Raw genomic sequence first — 13,266 nt, 5'->3', positions numbered from 1 at the left:
TGTGTGTGTGTGTGTGTGTGTGTGTTTTGTATGCAGAGTGGCATCAGGCCATTGCACCAGACTGACTTTATTAGCAAGCTGCTAATGAGGCATGCCAATCACACTGTGATGTAGTGATCACACACTCAGAGTGCCAAGACAACTCGGTCAGCACACACACACACACACACACACACTCTTACACAGAAGCCCATGACTGGGATTTTTGCAATGGTAAATAGTTGAATTCAGGATTCTGATTGGTCAGGTGTTGATTCATTTTCTATAATAGCAGCTCTGAACGTGCCATCCTCACCTGTTTCTGTGAAGAAGGAGAGGAGCTGCTGAAGTTCACGACCCAGCTGCTCGAGCTCATTCCTCATGACCCGGTTCTCCTTTTCCTTCTGGTTCTTCTCCTCAGTCACTTTCCGCATCTCCTCACGGAGCTCCTGCAGTTCTTCGCTTCTGGTCTGGAGAGTCAGGAGTGTGTTCTGCAGCTCAGCCACCTCCATCTCGACCTGAAGGGGTACGGTGAGATGAGCGTCATGACCAAGACGACCAACGGTAAGTGCGAAGACGTTTTATCCAGGACGGACATACACTAGCGACTGGTTGGTTTTTCAGTAAAAATTAACTTTTTATCCCACGTTTAGAGAGTCACGTCCTGCTTCAGACCTACACACCAAGCTCCGTGATGGACGAAATGGGTGAGCAACCCTGGGTTTAGGGTGTTAACAGGATGGATAGGTTCTAGGTTTGGTTAACAGGCTCTAGCTTACCCCGTCTAAAAAGAAACCAAAAGAACGCCATCGAGTATTAGATTTTTGAGTATTTTTTTTCTCTCCAGAAGTATACCACACCTAGGTGGCTAGGACATTAAGATTCTGAGACTGGTTCTAGCTGTAGGTGATTGGACAAAGCTATGGTTGCGTCTTAGAACTTTAAGTGCTGCCACTATGTTTAGCAAACGCATACTAAACAGGAATTACGCCCGGGGTCCACTTCTGTCAATCTGGAATTTGCATCTATATCCATTATTATGTAATTACCTTAATTACCCTCATGTATGTAACCATGTGGCTCATTATTGAACTCGGCTATGCGTGATCATGTTAATTCAAGCCTCTTAATGTGGCCCTGTTATTCAAAACCTTGACTGTGTACCAATGGCTTCTAATGAGACCTGACAACAACAAAAAAAAAAAAGGAAAGAAAGAAAGAAAATGGCCCACCGGGGGCTTGTTCTCACACCAGAACACATGTCTACTGCTCGATGAATGAATGAGAGCCTATTATTTCACCTCAGGTGCTAATGAATGGGTGGTTCTTTCCACTGGCACCTCCATTCTCCGTTGGGCCGCCAATCACCCGCTCCACTCATTTGAATATTCAGCGTCCTTTCATACCGTAATTGGAGTCAATCGCATTGACTCGGCACGTTTTGTTGGAATTAATCCGGCTCTAAAGCCCGAGCGAACAACGGGAAATGTTACAGACCCAGCTGTCGTGCAAAAGCCTGTTGATGTATTGAACATCAAACTTTTAATTATTAGTATAGTTCAGGAGGGCGTGTCCAGTCCATGTCTTAAGAACTGAGCAGGTAATATTGTTAACCCGAGTCCAGATGAGTCCAGTGTGCAGGCGGTCCTGCACTGTTGATTCCACCGAGCCTTCAAATATCTTTTAATAGTGCATAAATGTTTGCGTAAACCAAACCGGATTGCACTTTGTTGAACACTCTTAACGTGCAGAGCGTGTTCCAGATGCAGCTCATGTGCATTTTTATCGATGCCCACAAAACTCCATAAAAAGGTCAGTTGCACAGACTGGCCCATCCTCGATTTATACAGTGCTGTTTCTTTTATCATAGTGAAATGATTAGTTTTATTTGTCTTAATTTACGGGTTTGTGTTTCACAAAATGTTCTCGCTGGTGCTCTTAGTCTTGACTAGCGAGTACGCCGTCGTGTCGCTGTAAATTGAGTCATCGGTGTCCTTACTAGTGCCCCAACTGTACTGATTCACCACCTAGGGAGCTGATCGAGACCCGCACACTATCTGTACTCGGATTGAAATCTGAAGTGGGCGTGGCCTAAACCTCAAGGTTCTGACAGTTCATAAGTGGTCTGCACTACAGATGTGTGCATGACAACAAACTAGTAGCCAAATTTAAAGCGCCATCACCCAGACCAGAACGTTACTAAGGATGAGTGAATGAACACGTAGTTCGAGTAGTAGTTGTTGTAGCATGTTTGTTAGCGAACGTGACCTTTGATTAGCTTCATATCTGACCGCTCACGTTAACCTGTACGGAAGAACGAATCTTTTTAACAGTGTCCAGCAGGATCCCAGTCCCCGTGCACACCTCTAGTCTCAACCCGTAATGTATTTGTATTCGGTTACAGTCCGAGACGACTGTAATATTAATAAAAAAACATGTATAAAGCCTATTAACAGCACTATTATTAATTTCAGGACTATAATCAACTTGACACAAGTGGGTGAATTAACACTGAGGCTCATCAGTTATCTTTCATCTAAAACACTTCTGAATAATAAGCGACTTTAATAAAAAGTCAGGAACCTAAAACAACACAGAAAGCTTTTATATATATATATATATATATATATATATATATATGTATATATATATATATATATATATATATATATTATTTATTTATTAGCACTGGTATACAAACTTTCCAAGTGAGTAAGTCTGAGATTGAAAAACACAAGGCCCTCGAGTGAAAGGACACGCAGAGCTGAGAGGCACTCGGGTACCGAGCGACTCGGATTCGCGGAATCTCTACAGCAGCTAGAGAATCAAACTCATTACTGAATGCAGTATAGAATAAAATACAGTCATCCTTCAAATTGCTTTCAGAAAACACAAATAAAATGTTACATGATTAAAAATTGAATTCCATCGGCTTGACCTTGTACGTAGCGGTTACGCTCGTACAAATTAAATTTGCGCACTCGAAAATAAAGGTTCGTTTCCAGACATCATGATCTAAAACGATGTTAAGAAATGGATGCAAGTTTTTCTTTACTTACTTCTGTTTGCTTTCAGACGATATCTGTTTATGTTTGCTAACTGATATTAACGAGTCCTGATGAAGACGCTAAACCGAACGTGCGGGCGATCTGAATGTCGGTGAGGAAAACGTTAGAAGTCATCCTGAACTCAGGAAAGCACCTTCAGGAAACTGACCTGCAGGTTTCTCTCCTCTCGGCTCCTCAGGCTGTCCAGCGCTGCCTGGAGCTCGTCCGTGAGCAGCTCCATCGCCTCCTCCGAAAGCTCCGCTTGCTTCGCTGTCTGCTCGTAGCGAGACTCCAGACTGGACATTTCGGCTCTTACACTGCAAACTTCTGCTCGGGCCTCGACGACCTGCCAACACACACACCACATAACACACTTTAGTGCATGTTAACACATGCTATCAGAATGTAAATGATCTTTGCCTGTAGAAAAAACATTTATTTTAAATGACTAATTATGTTTTTTTGTGATTTTTTTTTTGCGCAGAAAACTACTCGAATCGCACGAAACTGCAGTTGCACGCTCTTCACGGTGATGTCCGTCGGTAAATAAGACCTGTTAGCTGTACGCGTGACTCGAAGAGGGCTTTGGCTGAAATGCATGTTGTGAAGATGTCACATGACTCTTGGTGCAAATCTCCTCAGAATGTTCTGGAGTTTGCACGATTTCGCGTTAATTTCCGAGAAATCGGGAAATCCTGGAGGGACTGATTGATACTACTAGATGAGACATGCGTCATTAAAACAATAAAAATCCGCTAGTTTCGGAGGCGAGGCATTGATGTCGATTAATAAAAAAACATTTTTTAACCATTATTTACCATTTTCTAATTTATTAACCAACATTTATTTCTACTCTCGCAATGGTTTAGAGATCAAATCAACTCGGGTTCTTTCACACTCGACTGACTGAAACTGCATGTTCCATAGGGTCGGGCAGGAAAAAAATAAATACATAATTTTTTAAAAAAGGCACAAATGTAAAAACTTCCTTTAACTACATTAGAACCTGAATCCTGCAGCCTGTACATTCGATTGCAAACAAAATCCACGACATTTCATCAACGCACTCCTCCGCAATCTGTGAACACCGTACCTGTTTCTGAGAAAGCTCCGCCTCTTCCTCTGCTCTCTGGATCAGGACCTGCAGTTGTTGGACCTTCTCCATGGCAGTGGTGTATTTCTGTTTGAAGATGTCCAGCGCAGAACGGTGACTCTGGGACGAGTTCCTGCTCTTTTGCACTTCGTCCTGGATCTCCTCCAGCTGCTGGTTCAGAAGTCTAATCTCTGTGTCCCGCTTCTTCAGGAACTCCTCATACTCTGTTACCTGAAGTTCAAACAAAATCATCACTAATCCCTAACAGACATCGCGGAGGAGCAGAGCGTCTGTCAGTGGAGTTCTATCCCGAGGTCTCCGGGCCTGAGGGGAATCTTATCATTTTTATTTATTTTTACTTTAAGTGAAATGAAATTTAAATGCAATATCGCTTTTATTTGTCTTTAACTGTATTTTTATTTACTTTTATGTATTGTATATTTAATTAATAATTTTATTCGTGTGTTGATATATTTTTCATCTTTTTATAATTTTCTTTACTGCTAAAAACAAACAAAAATGTAATGTTATCCATCGTGGTTTTTTTCTTTTCTTATTTATTCCTGTTTAACTTGTGTGAGGTCAGGAAACCAGGTGGGTTTATAAAGGGTGGGAAAAAAATCATCTTTACTTTATGCAATATAAACAAAATATATAAAAGAAAAAAAGCATTAAAGGTAAAGACAGGTGAAATCTAACGTTAAAAGATCTAGAACCTTACTGTCTTGAGTATTATGTGCTGACTTTTTAAAATATATATTTTTAAAATTTTATTTTAAAAAGAACATCGATCATTTTTATCCCCCAAAACATTTTCCGGATTGCTCCAAGTCTGGAAACGAGTGCCAGACTTTTCCAAATTTCCAGACCTGTGCAAGAACCCTGACGTTTGTGAGAGATGACTGGTCCTGGCTGCGTTATTTGACCCATTTTTACTTCACAAAACATTGCAAACATTGGAAGGAAAGCACACAATAAATGGTATTTTGGTGTAAATGATACTGATTGTGACCCAGGACTGATGTGCTGCACATACACACACACACGCACACTCTGCAAGGAGATGAATGCCGCCGAGCTAGAGTACACAAAACGGACACAATTAAAGCATATTTGAGTCAAACACAATCACAGTGATCAAACATCCAACTATCTTATTTTGCTTCTAATTTCGTTTTGAATATCTGACATTCCAGGCGTCAAAACTGTTTTCGTGACCTCACAGGCTGATGCCGTTACAACATTATCGCCAAAATGTTTTCGTGCTTTTTAAAGAGCTTTTTATTTCCCCGCTTCCTCGTTCCTTTGATAAATGACTCAGAAAGTACATAATGGCTTTGATATGCTCCTCTTGTGACTGTAATAAAGAACCTGTGATTAAAATGGCAATTTCCATTGGCTGATTAACGGAGAGGGGCACCAGGCTGACCTTGGGGCTGCTGTGTCAAATTTGTCTGCCTTTTTATCTTTTTGTGCTGCGATGCACCAGCTTAATGACTGTGTGTCTCAGCGCCAGTGTTGGAACGTGAACGAGGCACGTCTGATTTTTCAGTAGCATCTATTAAAACCAAAATTCACACCAAACCACCCTAATTTCAGTCACAAAAACATCAGCTACCGCCCCCAAAAATAAAGTAGGTTAAAAGGTTCTAGCTGTCTTAATCCTGCAGGAGAATAGTCCACACAGAGTTCTAGTGAAGCTGTAAAGCAGGTAAACAGGAACCAGTCAGCACTCAGAGCTCAGGAGTTCTATGAAGTGATGTACATGCATTTATCTGTAGCATAGGTTTACCTTCTCCGTGGCGAGGTGCTGTGTGTGCTCGGCTGCTCTGAGCTTCTCTCGGAGTTCTCCGAGGATCTGCGTGTGCTGGACGTTCTGCTCTTGGAGCTGCTGGACCTCTCTGTGCAGGAGAAGGTTCCTCTGAGTCCAGCGCTCGGAGTCGGCAGCGTGGTCGAGCTGTGAGGTGGTCAGTTCCCCCTGCAGACGCTCCGCGCGCTCGGCCTGCCGTGTCATCTAAACACGACACAGAGCGAACGGGGTCTGGGTTACAGGTCTCAACTCAAGACAGTGTGAAGTGTTTAATAGCAGAAAGTAAACGATCTGAAGATGTTTCAACTTGACTTAAGAAGTTGATTGTGGGTTTATTTCAACATGTTTGATCAATTTCAGAACCAAAAGTCCAGGGGGTGGAGCTGGACCTGATCCAACTCCTCCTATAACCCTAACTCGAAGACGTGAGATGCTCTACAACATGGAAGACACACTTATCCAGCCTGAAACACACTGACATGTCTCCCTGGACTTTTGGATAAACCCCGCCCAGACAGAAGGAGCTAGATCAGGTTAGGCTCCACCCCCTGGACTTTTATTACTGCGGTGAGGGGTACTTGGCTGTTTCTGGGTGTTGACTCCTCGGAGAGGGCTAGCTAACTAACAACTATCTAGGCAAATAACACAGACTAATGAAAGAAAACAAAATATGAACTTTGACAATCTAATGAACCAAAAAATAACTAGCTCACTAACAAAAACTATAAATAATAAAATTAATATATAATAGAAACTAACAATTAAACCAACAAAGAACTAATAACTCAACTAATGAAACTAACTAAAAAGCCCAACGTGCAGACAAACTAGTCAGCCAAAAACCAACCAGCTCCCTAACAGAAACTAAACCCAATAATGAAACTACCTAAAAGCTAAACTTATAAAATACTAAAAGTATAAAATGACTCAAAAAGGAGCCAGCTCTAACTACCCACATAAACAACCTACCAAACAAACGAAATTAAACCAATACTAACAAAATAACTGTCAAACTAACCAACTAAACAACAAGCATTCCTAACTAACCAAATCTAACCAAGTAACTAACAATGTAATAAATACTAACAATTAACCAAAAAAAACACTAAACCAAATAACTATATCTATGATGATGACTAAAAACTAAAACATATCTACAAAAACTATACTAACTAGCACTTCATCTTACACGTTTATTGCTGTGGTATTAAAATATAAGAGACTATTATGTTTTAATATCCAAATGCAGACCATGCAATGTACATCGTTACTAAACAAGGACCGGGCGGGGCATGTGTTGGATTTGGGGAGGTTCCTAATTTGCATATTCATAGCATCTCGATTTATGAATGAGGATAAAAAGGTTCATCTGTCCCAGTTTCCTCTTTTTTTGTACAACCTCCATAATTACAAATATATATATATATATATATATATCTTAAATATATAATGTATTTAAATAAAAAAATGTTTTGGGCTAATCGCTACACAAATGGTCAGATGTGTGGCTTGGTCAGTAGGGTGTGTAACTGGTGAACCGTGGTGTGTGATGACCTGTTGCTGGGCGAGCTGTAGCTGACTCTGAAGCTGCTGTGTTTTCTGCTGTTCATGGTCCATCCGGGCGTTTCCGTGGCGACACAGCTCTCTCAGCTCCTGTAAGTGGGCCTGCTGCTTCCTCACCTTCTCATTAAGCCTGCTGACCTCGGCCTCCTGCAGCCCCAGCTACGCACGCACACACACACACATATGGTACCGCAAGGCACAAAAGTTCAACATCATCTGTATTCATAGCCTGGCTAAATATTGAAAATTATTCTGCAGCTTCCAAACACACACTCATGCATTTTTCATGAATCGGTAAACAAGCGGGTGGCGATGAGCTGCATGAGGGTCGGGGGAGATTCACACATTCCTCCTCTTCCATCCTCTTCCTCTGAACACCTCCTAAGACCAGCTCAGCTTTTTATACAAACAGCTGAAGTCAGTAGAATGATGACAAAACTGCTTAGAAGATTTCAACCTCTTCTCCTGCGGCTCCTGTCATTTATAAACTGAATTTTCTCCCCCTCTTGCTCACCTCCTCCTGCACTCCCTGGTTCTTCTCCACCGAGACTCGAAGCTCCGCCCTCAGCTGCAGAATCACCCGATCTCGGCTGGACGCCTGAATAACAAAAAGCGTTATGATGACGACAGTGTAATTCTGCAGTAATAAGTTTAGTGGTGTGAGCAGACAGACCTCTTGTTGAGCCGTTCTGTGTTTCTCAGCGATTACGGCGAGCTGCAGCTCCAGGTTTCTCTTCTCAGAGATTACTGTCTGAAGCTCCTCAGCGTTCTCCTTCACCAGCACTGCACACCTTGTGGTCTCTTCTCGCAGCTTCTCCACCTCTTTCTGTTTATGTTCACACTGAACACACAAACAAACACAGCCCAGGTGTAAGTCTGGTTTACAACAAACTGAATACTACTATCATGGATAGATGGATTGGACTAACTGGTGGAATTATAGGTGAACAGCAGCATGAATATAAGGATGGGTGGGTGAATGGGTGGCTGGATGGATGGATGAATGGATGGATGAGCAAGGAGATGGTTGAGTGGGAAGATTGCTGGATGAGTAGTGAGATGGGTGAGTCAGTGGACAGATGAGTAGGGATATGGTTGTGTGGATAGATGGATGTGTAGTAAGATGGTTGGATGGATGAGAAGGGAGATGATTGGTGGATAGATGGAAGTGCATGAAAATGGTTGGATGGATGAGAAGGGAGATGATTGGTGGATACATGGATGTGTAGGAAGATGGTTGGATGGATGAGAAGGGAGATGATTGGTGGATACATGGATGTGTAGGAAGATGGTTGGATGGATGAGAAGGGAGACGATTTGGTGGATAGATGGATGTGTAGGAAGATGGTTGGATGGATGAGAAGGGAGATGATCGGGTGGATAGATGGATGTGTAGGAAGATGGTTGGATGGATGAGAAGGGAGATGATTGGTGGATACATGGATGTGTAGGAAGATGGTTGGATGGATGAGAAGGGAGATGATTTGGTGGATAGATGGATGTGTAGGAAGATGGTTGGATGGATGAGAAGGGAGATGATTGGTGGATACATGGATGTGTAGGAAGATGGTTGGATGGATGAGAAGGGAGATGATCTGGTGGATAGATGGATGTGTAAGAAGATGGCTGGATGGATGAGAAGGGAGATGATTGGATGGATAGATGGATGTGTAGGAAGATGGTTGGATGGATGAGAAAGGAGATGATCGGTGGATAGATGGATGTGTAGGAAGATGGTTGGATGGATGAGAAAGGAGATGATCGGTGGATAGATGGATGTGTAGGAAGATGGTTGGATGGATGAGAAAGGAGATGATCGGTGGATAGATGGATGTGTAGGAAGATGGTTGGATGGATGAGAAGGGAGATGATTGGGTGGATAGATGGATGTGTAGGAAGATGGTTGGATGGATGAGAAGGGAGATGATCTGGTGGATACATGGATGTGTAGGAAGATGGTTGGATGGATGAGAAGGGAGATGATTGGTGGATAGATGGATGTGTAGGAAGATGGTTGGATGGATGAGAAGGGAGATGATTGGTGGATACATGGATATGTAGGAAGATGGTTGGATGGATGAGAAGGGAGATGATTGGTGGATACATGGATGTGTAGGAAGATGGTTGGATGGATGAGAAGGGAGATGATTTGGTGGATAGCTGGATGTGTAGGAAGATGGTTGGATGGATGAGAAGGGAGATGATCGGGTGGATAGATGGATGTGTAGGAAGATGGTTGGATGGATGAGAAGGGAGATGATCGGGTGGATAGATGGATGTGTAGGAAGATGGTTGGATGGATGAGAAGGGAGATGATCGGGTGGATAGATGGATGTGTAGGAAGATGGTTGGATGGATGAGAAGGGAGATGATCGGGTGGATAGATGGATGTGTAGGAAGATGGTTGGATGGATGAGAAGGGAGATGATCGGGTGGATAGATGGATGTGTAGGAAGATGGTTGGATGGATGAGAAGGGAGATGATCGGGTGGATAGATGGATGTGTAGGAAGATGGTTGGATGGATGAGAAGGGAGATGATCGGGTGGATAGATGGATGTGTAGGAAGATGGTTGGATGGATGAGAAGGGAGATGATCGGGTGGATAGATGGATGTGTAGGAAGATGGTTGGATGGATGAGAAGGGAGATGATTGGGTGGATAGATGTCATTAGTGTTGAGCTCTGATGGCGCTCTACGGCACTTTAAGCCTGATAACTATTTTCATTTAGATGCTATAATGACCTTTTGTTGCAATGCTGCTCATTTAACACCAACACAACACAAATGACATTACATTAATGAACAGCTGACGCATTTTTAACAGTGAACACAGTTCAGGAACTCTGTGCTATGCAGCATCTATCTACTAAACATCATCAGTGAAAGTGAAATAAAAAGGAAAGGTGACTATCCGGTGCATCGCTATAATAAATAACTCAATCTAATGGTTTGCAGACTTTTGTTTATGAAGGGATCATCACCTCTTTTTTCAGCTCTGCGATCTGCTTCTTGTTCTCCTGCAGTCGCTTCTGGGCCACAGACAGCCTGCTTTCCGTCATGTGTATCTGCAAACACAAACCCAGGACAGAGAACAATCTCGAAAATCAATATTTCCTTTTGAAAACAAACAAACAAACAGAAGTCATCCATTATATTTTTAAAAAAAAAACAACAGCAAAAAAAAAAACAACAACAACCCTTTGTTGAAAAAAACCGTTACTGATGTTGTCCTTGAGAGCGATGCAGGCCTGGTTTAGGAACCGTTACTGAACGGTTCGAGCCTCTTTATATGCACACTGTTCATCATTTCTCTAAATCAGAGAAAAGAGAATGAACCATTTGCACAGATGTTGCCCCTATAAATAAATAAATAAATAAATAAATAAATAATCAGCTAAAACTCAGAAAAATGTCGCTCCCGCTCAGCGCACGTGGCGCCTCATGGAAAGTGAAAGGTCGTTTGTAACTGTCCGCAGGATTGATGGAGTTAAGATGGCTTCTCGCCCTTCACCCCGCACTCATGAAGAACGGTTTCGAATGACAGAGCAGCGTCACACCGGACCGTTTCTGCCACTTTCTTTCCTCTCGTGCCTGCTCGGGGCCACACAAAAGCCTCGTCCAGATTTAATTACCCCTGCTTTCTCCTTCATTAAAGGCTAACCTGTCATCCAATACCACGCGCCAAAGTCTGCAATTTGCGCTAATTCCTGGCGTTTCTGTCTGCTTTTGGCCGCCCGCTCAGAGCTATATTCAGAGAATAATTGCTTTTGTGGCCTATGCAAACACGGTCAGGATCAATGGTAAATCGGCCTTAAATGTTTTTGTATTGGCCATCTGTCTGGAGCCAATGCCTTCAACGCCGAGGCTAAGCAGTGAGGGCGTGCGGCCTGCACGTCACACCGAACAAATGCTCCTGTTAAAAATTTTAAAAACCTGTAAAAATGAATACGTCTAAGCAGCTTAAATTTAAATGTGTAAATTTACAGTATCAGCAGAATTGTCATTCATTTATACAGCATTTTACAAGCAAATAAAAACCATATTGCATTGTGTGTATTTTTACAGGAATACATATTTATAACAGTAATATATATTTACTACCACTGTTATACATGACGGATTTTATCCCGCTCCAATGCGGTACGGTATATCGCACAATTTTCTACTGCGTCATCCATGAGGACGAGAGCTTGTGCGTGTGATGATACGATGACGTTTTGGAATCATACATTGGAATCAGTCAAAAAGTGGCGATAAATAAATAAATATCTCCGATTGACATGTAGGACGTATGCCGCGTCAACGCATGGCACGTTAGAGCGGTGCATAATGTTGCCCATGGCAAAATAATAATTTTTTTTTTTTTTTTCAAGGCAGGTGAAATATTTACGCGCATGAAAAAGCTCTTGAGAGACGTGTATCATATCAGCGGTGCATAATTCCATTGTGTTTGTACATTTCATGCATGCATAATATATTGCATTACACCCTTCCCAAACACATTTAACAGGCCGCGTCGTAGCATCGTCTCACAAAGCTGACATCTGATGTGCGCCGCTGCACAGCGGCTGACATTAACCGCATCGGAGCGACGCGCGGGGCCCAAACACGGCGAGGCGCGAGCGCGTCTGTTCGCAGAACGATAAAAACAAAGCAGCTTTTATAGCTCGTTAATAACGCGAGCGCGGTGGCGGAGCGATCCTAGTGCAGGTGTAGGGCCGGGCGTTACACACCTCCTCATCGCCACCTTTGTGTTTAAAAGCAACGCTCAAATTAAATGTCAAAGCAGCGGAAATCATTTAGAGCTGGAGATAAATAACAAACGGGATGAAATTAGCATTTTAAAGTGAAGGAAATAGAAAGATGAGGTTGGGGTTCTGCAGCTATTGTGATGCTATAATAGCTTAAGCCTGGAATTTAAGCAGAGAATAAAAGAGAGAACGGGAAGTTGGAACTTCGTGGACATAACGCAACATTAAACCCAGCTACAGACAGATAAAAAAGTAGGATGTATTGTTGCTTAATTAGTAAAAATTTGTAATCGTGGTAAAAATTGCTGTTGTAGAAGAGGAAAGAACACTTTTTTTTGAAAATAATCAAGTTACTGTTACGACTACAGTTATTGTTTTCCTGTATCAGCACGTCCAAAAGTGCTGTATTCCACTTACACCACAGCAACTGTTTTATTTATTATCCAACATCATATTTATCCATTTATAGTTACATTTAATGCTGTGAAACATCCATGAAAAAAGTTAGTTCCTGTTCTCACTTACCCTACAGCAGCTATAAACACTCGTTTCCTCACCAGCTTCTCTCTCCCTCCCTCTCTCTCGGTCTTGGTGTCTCTCTCTCTCGGTCTCAGTGTCTCTCTCTCGGTCTTTCTCTCTGTCTCCCTGTCTCTCTCTCTGTCTGTCTCCTTCTCCGTCTCCCTCTCTCTCTCTCTCTGTCTGTCTCCCTCTCTCTCCCTCCCTCCCTCTCTCTCTGTCTCCCTCTCCGTCTCTGTCTCCCTCTCCCTCTCTCTCTCTCTGCCTCCCTCTCTCTCTCCCTCCCTCTCTCCCTCTCTCTCCCTCCCTCTGTCTCCCTCTCTGTCTCCCTCTCCCTTTCTGTCTCCCTCTCCCTCTCTGTCTCCCTCTCTCTGCCTCCCTCTCTCTCCCTCCCTCTCTGCCTCCCTCTCCGCCTCCCTCTCTCTCCCTCCCTCTCTGCCTCCCTCTCCGCCTCCCTCTCTCTCCCTCCCTCTCTGCCTCCCTCTCCGCCTCCCTCTCTCTCTGT

General features: G+C 42.9%; 1 protein-coding gene across 4 annotated transcripts in view; it reads right to left on the bottom strand.

Moving 5' to 3' along the window:
* LOC128599865 (trichohyalin-like) overlaps positions 1 to 13,266 on the bottom strand; it is a 123,809-nt gene that overhangs the window by 50,648 nt on the left and 59,895 nt on the right. For all 4 annotated transcript variants that reach the window (XM_053611878.1, XM_053611880.1, XM_053611882.1 and 1 more), the window contains 8 exons: positions 10,476 to 10,559; positions 8,166 to 8,333; positions 8,007 to 8,090; positions 7,484 to 7,651; positions 5,912 to 6,133; positions 4,120 to 4,350; positions 3,196 to 3,372; positions 296 to 497 (listed from right to left, as the gene is read on the bottom strand). In XM_053611878.1, the coding sequence (XP_053467853.1) occupies positions 296 to 497; positions 3,196 to 3,372; positions 4,120 to 4,350; positions 5,912 to 6,133; positions 7,484 to 7,651; positions 8,007 to 8,090; positions 8,166 to 8,333; positions 10,476 to 10,559 (1,336 nt within the window). The remainder of the gene's footprint in view (positions 1 to 295; positions 498 to 3,195; positions 3,373 to 4,119; positions 4,351 to 5,911; positions 6,134 to 7,483; positions 7,652 to 8,006; positions 8,091 to 8,165; positions 8,334 to 10,475; positions 10,560 to 13,266) is intronic.

Source organism: Ictalurus furcatus, chromosome 23 (assembly GCF_023375685.1).
Source record: "Ictalurus furcatus strain D&B chromosome 23, Billie_1.0, whole genome shotgun sequence".
NCBI classification, from domain to species: domain Eukaryota; kingdom Metazoa; phylum Chordata; class Actinopteri; order Siluriformes; family Ictaluridae; genus Ictalurus; species Ictalurus furcatus.
Note: the sequence above shows the minus strand (reverse complement) of the source record. Positions and strands in the feature narration are given on the sequence as shown.